Source organism: Arachis hypogaea, chromosome 14 (assembly GCF_003086295.3).
Source record: "Arachis hypogaea cultivar Tifrunner chromosome 14, arahy.Tifrunner.gnm2.J5K5, whole genome shotgun sequence".
Taxonomy (NCBI): Eukaryota; Viridiplantae; Streptophyta; class Magnoliopsida; order Fabales; family Fabaceae; genus Arachis; species Arachis hypogaea.
In genome coordinates this window covers 10,065,640-10,076,197 of record NC_092049.1, presented here as the reverse complement: position 1 = coordinate 10,076,197, position 10,558 = coordinate 10,065,640, and the positions used below count along the sequence as shown (strand labels likewise).

Here is a 10,558-nt window from a genome sequence, read left to right as displayed (position 1 = left end):
GTAAGTTTGTAAAAGACATTTGGAGGGCTTTTTTAGTGCAAGGTATTCTCTAAGACTTTTCACCTTGAATCTCCATGATTGGCCCTATTTGTTTGGAGTGGCCATTTCCTTTATTTGGTAGCACCAAATCAACTAGTGTTTAAAGGGAAGGATAGCCATCCCAGTGCAGTTACCAACTCCATTCGAGCGAGAAGCGTAGAGATCAGAAGAGCTATCTACACAAATGGCAACCCCTAAGAGAACTGAATTGAACCATCAACCTCTGATTCGATAAGCAGACCATTAAACTTAATGTGGATCAGTGGATGGCTCTTTTTTAGTCAGTCAAACAATGCTGCCTGCAGAGGATTATTCAGAGATCACTTGGGTAGATTCATCATCGATTTCTCTTGTCATATTGGTAGTTGTTCTATTGTGCATGCTGAGCTATGGAAAATTATTAAAGGTTTAGAGATAGTTATTGCCAAAGATTTCCACCATATCATAATTGAGTTTAACTCCCAGATGGCGATTAACTTTGTTGAGAATGGCTTCTCGACTATGCACCCCTGCTACACTCTTTTATTAGACATCTCCCTCCATAGGAATCAAATCCAGCATGTTGAGTTCATCCACACCCTTTAGGTCTCCACTTATTTGATGTAGCAACTCCTAATATTTACCATGCTTTCTTTATTTGACTACTCAGGCTCCTTTAGGACAAGAGGCACTTTATAGTTTGTTTTTCTGTATTTTGTTTCCTTTTGGGATCCCTGACCCCCTTTCTTCCAACAAAAAAAAAATGCCATTTGTTATAGAGTAATTAGTGTCTAACCTAAAAAATAGATGTATCGTATAATTTAATCGATAGAAAAATATTTTTATTTGACCTAAATATGAATCGTTTAAATTTATCTCAAATAATACTTTTTTTTACGTCCTATTTAAACCTTAACACTCTACATCAACATAGTCAAATGGCGTGAAGACGAAAAATGAATTAAAAGCTAATTTCATTAAATAAAAAATTTGAAACAATTTATCATTTTATTTTTATCTTCTATCAACTAGTAGAAATGGTTGAATATTCAAATTCACTGAAATATATAACTTATATAAATGACATGAAAATTATTTATTTGGATAAGCTAGATGGAACATATAGATGACGAACTAAGAAGACCCTACTAAGTATCTTAATTGTATTATTCAGGACAATAAAGTAGCCAATCAAAATTTATATAAAAGATTGTTACAAACATATCATAAGACGTAATTTCATTGGATTTGTCGTTGTTCTAGTATAAAGTTGATCTGATAGGAATTGAGATCTAGCAGAATTAGGAGATTTTATTGATGAATTAGGGATTGTAAATCACAATCCCTTATCACTACAACAATATAGATTATTTTTTAGGGTTATAATGTGTAAAAGAAAATTAAAATTTGTCAAAAAAACAAATTTTGACACTATTTTAACTATGAAAATATGTAAATAAAAATTGTCAAAAATAGTATTTTTAACATATAAGTGATTATGAAAAAAATTTAAATCTTATTTTGATAAATATTGGCTGTCAAAAATAATTTGTTAGAAAATTTTGAGAACATATTTTCTGTGATACTTATTAATTGTCAAAAATACTATTTATTTTGACACTTATTGACTATAAAATATTTTCAACAAAAAATTTTAACAAAGAATGAAATGAGATCTTGAAACTAAAGAATAAATTGAGATTTTGAAGATAAAGAATGAGTAGTATAATCCTAAACTGAGAGTAGTGTGATGTCAAAATTAACAGAGCCCAAAGAAGAAGAAAAATAGTGGAGTAAATTAAAAACAAATGAGTATCAAAATTGAGGAGTAATTCTCTACGGTCAAATTATTTATCAAGAAAACATAGAAAAGTTGACATTTACGATATTTGTCAAAAATATATATTAATTTTGACATTTAATTATGGTGTTAAAAAATAAAGTGTTAAAATAACTCTATTTTCTTGTAGTGTATTGAAATACACTGTTGGATCTAACCAACTTTAGAGAGAATTTTCATCTCTTGAAATAACAAACTGAATAGAATTTTCTAACTAACTAGAACTAACTAACCTTTAGTATTTATAGGCAGCAGTTAAGCCTAGAACTACTGCTCCCAACCTACTAAACTAACTTAAAAGAGTTAACCAACAGTCAACCAGTAACAATTATGAATTAAGTAGTGAAAATTCAGCTTATCTACTCCTTACCTCTCCTCTTATAAACCAATTGAAACCTATTCCTATCATTACTCCCCCTAGAAAACTACCGTGTCCTCAAGGTGGAACTCTGGAAAAGAGCGTCGCAGCGCGGCAGCCTCCTCTCGGCTATCCTCGTATGATGGAAGACCCTGTTAACGAACCAAGTACTCTAAGGAGCCATCCCCTGCTAACCTAGATGCTAAAATACACTTGGACTGCACCATTAATTCGCCATCCTCTGTCATCGCCGGGGAAAAACTTGTGGTTGTTGTGATGTCGGGATGGCCTTCTTCAACTTGCTTACATGGAAGATCAAGTGGAGTTTGCACCCATCCGACAGCACCAATCGATATGACACTAGGCCCACCCTCTCAAGCACTTCGAAAGGACCATAAAAGTGACGGTTCAGTTTCTCATTCATCCTTTGAGCCAAGGAACGAATTCAATAAGGTTGTAGCTTGAGGTACACCCAAACTCCTATCCCGAATTCCACCTCCCTTCACTTCCTATCCGTCATTTGCTTCATTCCCTGCTGAGCTTGCACCAAATGATGCTTTAACTCAACTAGAACCGTATCCCTGGTTGCTGTCAGTGCAACCACTTCCTCCACCTGCGACGAATATGTCTCTCCTCGGAACAAAATTAGGGGAGGCACCCCATAAACGGCCCGAAATAGGGTAATGCAGGCTGAAGCATTAAAGGTTGTGTTAAACCAATATTCTACCTATAGTAACCATTCCAACCACCTCTTCGGATATCCACTCACAAAGCAGCTCAAGTAAGTCTCGAGGCACCTATTCACCACCTTTGTCTGCCCGTCTGTCTGTAGATGAAATGCGGTGCTGTATTCAGCTTTGTGCCCACCGCCTAGAATAATTCGGATCAAAATCTGCTCATAAAAATTCTATCTCGGTCGAAAACAATGGATTTTGGAAATCCATGAAGCTTCACCACCTCCTTAATGAAAACTGCAGTCACTTCCTTAGCCGAGAAAAGGGCGTGATAATAGTATAAAATAGGCATATTTTCTCATCCGGTTGACCACCACAAAAATGGTGTCCATGCCTTTTGCCTTGGACAAGCCGACCACAAAATCTATCGTGATATGTTCCCATATTCTCTCCGAAATCGGCAAGGGCTGTAGCAGTCCCCCTGGCTTAAGTGTGGCATACTTGCTTTGTTGGCAAATGGAGCAAGTGGCCACATAATCCTTCACCCATCACTGTATCCCCTTCCAATAGATCGTTGTATTCCCTTCAATTTTTAGTGGTATCTGCAAATTGGAAATATGTAATAGTCATTGCAGTCTTAAACTGCAAGAAAGCCATTTATAATAACTAAAGAATGAGAGAATGAATTATCAGAGGGCTTATTCCCCCTTTTCTTTCTAGGTGGCATTATAGCATCATTTGTTCTAGCCAACCCTACCTAGTGGGATAATGGATAAGGCTTTGTTGTTGCTATTGACCTATTGTTGTATTGTTAAGCACATTTGGAATTGTATTTTGTCAACATCTTTCAGTGCTTCAAATGATAGGGAGGGTATGTGAGCTGAATTCGCTAATAACACTGCTCTTCCTTGATAGAACAACCTCCCTTTCCTTAAGAAGTAATCAGGGAAATCCTCAGACCCCTGCTGCAAGGCAACCACCATTTTCTGCAGCTCCGGATCTTCCTTTATCTCAATGTCTATACTGTCCCAAATATTTATGTGCACTACCGAGACAGCCTTGGCTATAATTTGCCACGAAAGAGCATTCGTTGCCTTATTTTCCAGCCACAACCGGTACTTGATGTCGAAGTCTAAGTCCAACAACTTTGTTGTCCACTTAAGGTGGGTCGGATCCATTAAATGTTACTCGGTGAGAAACTTCAAACTCCGCTGGTCTATAAGCACCATGAAATGACTTCCTAGCAAGTAATGCCGCCATTTCTAGACAGCAAGCACCACCGCCATCAATTCTCTCTCGTAAGCTGATTTTTGACGCGCTCTTGGCGATAATGCTTGACTGAGAAATACAATCGGGCACCCCTGTGGGAAGGGTTGCTATGAGGGATTTTAGTTGTTTAAAGGCTACCATGGCTCTAGCGTTCCATTCAAAAGCATTCTTTCTTGTTAAATCTTTCAATAGTTTGGCAATGATGTCATACCCTTGCACAAACCGCCGATAGTACTCGGTGAGGCCCAAAAAACCCCCACAAGGCACATACATCCTTAGGGACTGGCCAAGCAAGCATGGCTGCTGTTTTGCTAGGGCCTGCAGCCAACCCTTCAGCCGAGACTACGTGGCCTAAATACTCCATTGAATCCACTGCAAAAGTACACTTCTTGGCATTTAACACAAGCTGATTGGTGGTGAGAATGCAAAATACTTGCTGCAAGTAAATAGCATGACTCTCGACATCCTGGCTGTAGATTAGGATGTAATCAAAGAAGACTAACACGAACTTATGAAGCAGCGGCTTAAGGATGTCATTCATCAATGCTTGAAAAGAACTCGGCGCATTGGTTAGGCTGAAGGGCATTACCAAGAACTCGTAGTGTCCCTCATGCGTTCGGAAGGCAGTTTTGTGAATGTCCTCATTGCGCATCTTAATTTGATGATACCCGGACTTCAAATCAAGCTTGGAAAAAATCGCCGCCCCTACGAACAGTCCCTGGAAGTTTAATGTAACTCCATTGCACCTACCCTGACCCCACGAATTTCGACGATCAGCCACCCTCACTCGGAACATAGGTGTAGTATCTATGACCAGGCCCAATTATGCTGCAATTTCCGGTGCTACGAAGTTATCTGAGGCCCCACAATCAACCAGCACCTTCACTCGATGCTCCTTCACCTCTGCCCACGCCTTGAACGACCTATGGTGGGGATCGGAGCATGAAAGTTTGAGTTCCAGCTACTCTATTGTGTCCAGAACAGCCTCGTGCTCCAACCAGCCCCCTTCCTCAGCCTATAGTTTCATGAACAGTAGCTTGAACTCCTTGTTCTTGCATACATGATCTGCTGAGTACGGTTCATCACAGAAGAAACATTCCCCCTAACGGGCTTTGTCCTGTACTCTTCGTTGCTGAGATATCTCAATCCGCGCTATCGCGAGGGAACCGTCGTCAACTCTGCGCCCTTGTTTGCTGCAGAATTGGATGTTGTAGCAGGGTGCATAGCTTTGGTGGCATGTGAATTGGCAATGATGAAGTTGGAAGATGGTGGTTTACTGTGTCCTGATACTCCTTACAAGGCAGTGTTGTGATTTTCTACCTTTTGTGCCAGCTCCATCAACTCATCCACTAACTGATATGGAAAAAGTTTACATTCTTCACCCACTTCCGGTTTCAGCCCGTTCAAGAAGAGGTCCATTAGCAAATCCGGCACGATTCCGCAGGGAGGCCACGCGTGAAGCACGAGCTGATCGACATAATCCTGGACCGAGTTCGTCTATTTCAGCTTCAGCAGCGTTTGATACGCACTCTGCAGCCGTTCCGGTTGAAAGTGCCATAGTAGTGTTGCATTCCTCATTGAAGCACCGGCGCCGTCGCCTCCCACCACCTAAACCACGTGAATGCGCAACCTTCCACGGTGAACGTCGCCACCGCGAGTCACTCCTCTTCTGGCACCGCTTTGAGCAGGAAAAACTCCTCCATATGTTTGATCTAGGTCATCGTGTCCTCATCGCAAAAAATCGGGAGTTCTAGTCTTCTCCACTGCTCCGACGCGGTTCTGCTTCCTTGCGAGCCGTCGATGACCTGGTGCGACGTCGGAGAACTCCAGTCGTGGAGGATCCGTGCCCCTTGCTCCATGGAATCCACATGTGCATCGATCCTTTGCAACGTCTCCTGCAACGTGCGACACAGATCTTCAAATCGGTCAAAATGCAATTCCATCGCATCCAATCTCCCTTCATTTTGCGTGATCGCAGTTGCACCATTGACCACATGTACCAAGATCCATGGACTTCTGATACCAGTTAATAGGAACTAAGATCTAGCAGAATTAAGAGATTTTATTGATGAACTAGGGATTGTAAATACAATCCCTTATTGAAATATGTTGTTGGATCTAACCAACTCTAATTTTCTTCTCCTGAACTAACAAACTAAACAGAATTCTCTAACTAACTAGAGCTAACTAATCCCTAGTATTTATAGGCAGCAATTAAGCTTAGAACTACTGCTCCTAACTTGCTAAACTAGCTTAAAGGAGCTAATCAGCAGCCAACCAGCAACAATTATGAATTTAGTGAAAATTCATCTTATCTACTCCTTACTTCTCCTCCTATAAACCAATTGAAACCTGTTCTTATCAGAATCCTTTGAGAAACTGGTATGTTTGAGCTCAAGAAATTACCAATAGCAACACATATTTCATCAAGATAATGATTGCCACAGTAAATATTTCGCATGAGAGGTTATTCCTTCTACACACAACATTTTCCATTTTGATTAGGGTTGATCCAATCACATGACAATACCTATCAAATCCACACTACTAACTATTGTAATATAGATAAATTGCACAACAAATGAATTTAGTTAATGCATTATTCATCTTATGAACTTTCTGATAGCGAATTACATTGTATAATCTGAATACAATTATTCAAGAATCGTTCACCAATCTGTTCCCAAATCTCTGGAAATGAAGAGATTGTCAACGTATTGGAGTACAGGTGTACATGCGGTGACATAATTTTGCATTAGGACTCTGGCTGTCGCCTCTGAAAAAAGAAAGAGAGATTATAATTAAGTAACGAGAAAGAAAAATAAGCATCATGATATCATAAATGCATATGTTTACTAACAAGATTTGAATAACTAGAAATACTTGCATGTTCCACACTTCTAAAAGCTATTATTAAGTACATACATGGCAAGTTGCAACAGCCCGGTATATATACCTAAGACATGTGATTGCCAACTTTAGAAGGCACGAAAATGTCAACTATTAACTATTCCTATTTCATGATAAATAGATTTCAATAAGAAGACCATCTAAGCCTTGATTTATTGGGTGGGGTCTGCCAGGATACATGGATCAATTGAGGTCATAGTGCTCTATTATAAATGTAATATGTATTAAACTATATATATTCAAATCCCCTTTCAAGAAATAAACTTCAACTTACTTCCTAAGAGTTTAAACTTCATTGAATGTAATAGCAAAACTTAATTCTACACTTACCATCCTCATTGAATTTCACCAATAGTTGTTCCTTCGTTGGAAGGGTATACAACCCAGCAGAAACAGCCTTCCTGATAGCCCATCCATGATAAGGTGCCAATGCCTTCTCGTAAGCCTTTGAAGCTGGATCCCTAAGGGAGCTTCCCCTGCCAAAACAAATAAAGAAACTCGGATCAATAACAGGCTAACACCGAGTGATTCTGCCTGTACAAATACACATTGCAAAAAGAATAAGTCCATTAAAAGCAAAAGGAAAAAGGAAGAGAAAAAAGAAAAGGATCATGGAAGCAATCATCATTAAGGAACATTTCATGATCATAGTATTTTAATTACTATATTTGTTTTAGCCTGTGTCTTTAAAACTTGTCTGGACCAACTGATGATTGTTTAACTGCTCAATTAGACTTGACCTACTGGCCACTTTCATGGTCAAACACACCAATAGCATCGATGGCACTCTACCACAAAGATTTAGCTTCCATACTTCTCCCAAAACCAACAAACCTAGTCAACAAGAACTGATCCTTTCTAGGACACATTGAAAACTCACCACAGATTCCATAGAAGATTAGCCATGGAGCAGCGCAAAAATCAATGTGTATCCAATTTTGAAGTATCGTGAGTGTTAATTCTATTGAGCACTACTGTCCAAAAAAAGGATTTCACCTTCAAGGAAGCTCTGACTTCCAAATAGGAATTTGAAGTGAGATTTAATCATTTAAAGAAAAAAATCCAGAGGACTCACAGGGCCAAGACCTTTTAACCAAGGAGATAGAATAAGAGAGTCAAGGATACCCAAAATAATTATAAGATCACTAGATCAGAAGTTCGTGGAATCATGTATGTAATGAAAGTTCTGGTTGGGAAATGGTGGAGAGAAGATAATCAATAAATATGAAGAAAAGTTTATACTAAAGGAGGAGTCCCCTAACCGATGGTCATTGCCTACCTTCATAATAAACCACTTTCTTAGCTTCCCAAGATTGTAGTCAGCAGTAGACTTATTTTAACATAGGGTAGCACAATGCACAACCATCATGTGTTAACGCCGGTAAAATAAAATAAAATATAATCCCCAATAATCTTAACAGGTTTAAATCCTCAGAAGGCCTCCTACCTCTTACAGGTACCAAAAAATAATCACAAATAAGGATAAATTTAAAGGGAAAGCATGAAAGCTTTTGTTCATCTTTCCTTCTTTCCCCCTTAACTAGGGACCCGGATTAAAAAGCAATCCCCTCGTACAATAATTTGCTCCCTCTTCATTTTTTTCCCACTCTATTTTCACTCTTTGGTGCCTAGCATAGTCTTAAAATTGTTCAAAAGAAATATAGAAAATTGTAGATAGAAGAAACTTGCACAACACAAACCACAAAGCTAACTATAGAGCATGGGTGATGTACATACTCTGCAACTAACATATACTCAAACAGCAATCTGATCATGTCAAGTCCGCGCTTCACTCTTAGCAGATTTCTTGTATGACTACCTGCCGTCCTCACACAATTGTTCTGCACATCTTGATCAATCATAGATTGCAATGTCTTAATGGAATTCGATGCCTCTGCTAGATCTTGCACCTGTTATCATCAAATAATCAACTAGAGCTTTGAAACAACCCGAATTGATAAATCATGCTAACTAATAGCATACAGTTCCTACTTCTAGTGTTGAGACCACATGTTGAATTTCCCTATATTTTTCAATATCATTACAAGATGAAAGTAAATTACAGAAACATTACTCCAATCCAAACTGTCCCATTTGTTTTCTCAAGAAGAATAAATTTTCTCATCCCAAAGAAATAACATTTTCTTCATTTCTAATTATATACAGTGCCAAGAGAAATGATAAAAAGAGATTCAAACCCCCCAAATTCAGCAATTCCGTCACTCCCAAAACATAACAAGATTCAAAATTTCGAATTCCCTTTTCTAGTTACAGCAACGACAGCTAAACAAAAAAAATCAGCAGCATTTCAATCAACCCCCCCCCCCCAAGAAAAGATTGGGAAAATGAAACCCTAGATCACCGCCAATCTCCACATAATCAACCGGTAAAGTTGCCAAATTTGGTTCACAAAATAATTCTGGGGGAGCATAACAACGGGAATTGCACGTACCTTGGCGACAAAATCCTTCTCAGCGAACATGAAAGCGATGCCCAAGCAACCAAAGAGAGGGCAGACGTGAGTGCAGGCACGTGAGAAGGGAGCGAGCTCCATATCCGCGCTCTTCGAATCTTGGGCCACGGAAGCCAAAACCTTGAATGCGTCTGAGATTTTCTGCAGCGGTTTGTCGTCACCGTTGACCGCCGCCATGGAAAGAAGGAGGAGGAGGGTGGTGGGTTGAGTTGCACGCTATGTGTTTGTTGTATTGCGTCTTAGAAGAAGAGGAGTGGAGAATGGAAGAGCGATTCTTGGCGGCAAATAGACGCACCAATTAGTTATTTAGTTAGCACAGAAAGAGAATATAATTTTGTTTATTTTTTTCAAAAGTTTTTTACTTTTCATAGATTTTGTTATCAAATTGATTTTTCTGTTTTTACTTTTTAAGTTATCAAGTTAGGAGCCAGTTGAATTTTAAATTATAAATGAAGTGAGTTACTTGTTCAGTTGTCCAATTAATAATATTAAAATTGATAGAGGAAGTAATTTGATTATTGGATGAAAATTATATGATCCATTTGATTGCTATTCTTAATTCTGTAAAATAATGGTAACTATCAAATTGGTTTCGTCGTTTTGATGAGATAAGTCTTAAAGTTTGAAATTACATTCGAATTTCATAATAATTTCTCAAGTTAATAATTATTCATATTTATTTTTAAAATTATACTCACATCTCGTATTCCTCCTTGAAAATGTACTCAAAATAGTGTCATTGAACAATAACGATGGAAAAAAATGTCTCTGTATATATTTTGGGAGGGAGAAAAAAAGGTTGGATTAACGTTGAAAGAGGGATTAATGTATTCTATAATTGAAACAATGTTCTTTGCCACAAATTAAGCGCCAAATTAAATACTGCGTGTTTAGGGATTATCAGCGTATCAGAAACGAGTCCGTATCATTAATTTTTTAATAGTGTTTCGTTGATAAAAAGTGTTTAAAAGACGATTTTAAATTTTAAAATACAAATTTAAAAGTGAATATGATAA

General features: G+C 38.3%; 1 protein-coding gene across 1 annotated transcript; it reads right to left on the bottom strand.

Moving 5' to 3' along the window:
• Positions 1-6,597: 6,597 nt before the first annotated feature.
• LOC112741444 (accelerated cell death 11) lies at positions 6,598-10,342 on the bottom strand. Its single transcript, XM_025790443.3, has 4 exons — positions 9,522-10,342; positions 8,807-8,979; positions 7,400-7,545; positions 6,598-6,935 (listed from the first exon to the last, which is right to left on the bottom strand). Exons 1-4 carry the CDS (start codon positions 9,717-9,719, stop codon positions 6,829-6,831), a joined length of 624 nt encoding a protein of 207 aa, XP_025646228.1. The 5' UTR covers positions 9,720-10,342; the 3' UTR covers positions 6,598-6,828.
• Positions 10,343-10,558: the final 216 nt, after the last annotated feature.

Coding starts and splice junctions, on each gene's coding strand:
- LOC112741444 (XM_025790443.3), bottom strand. CDS start 9,719: ATGGCGGCGGTCAACGGTGACGACAAACCGCTGCAGAAAATCTCAGAC. Junction 7,546..8,806: donor GAGTATATGTTAGTTGCAGA/GTATGTACATCA, acceptor TTGTTTTGGCAG/GGGAAGCTCCCTTAGGGATC. Junction 6,936..7,399: donor GGTGAAATTCAATGAGGATG/GTAAGTGTAGAA, acceptor TTCTTTTTTCAG/AGGCGACAGCCAGAGTCCTA.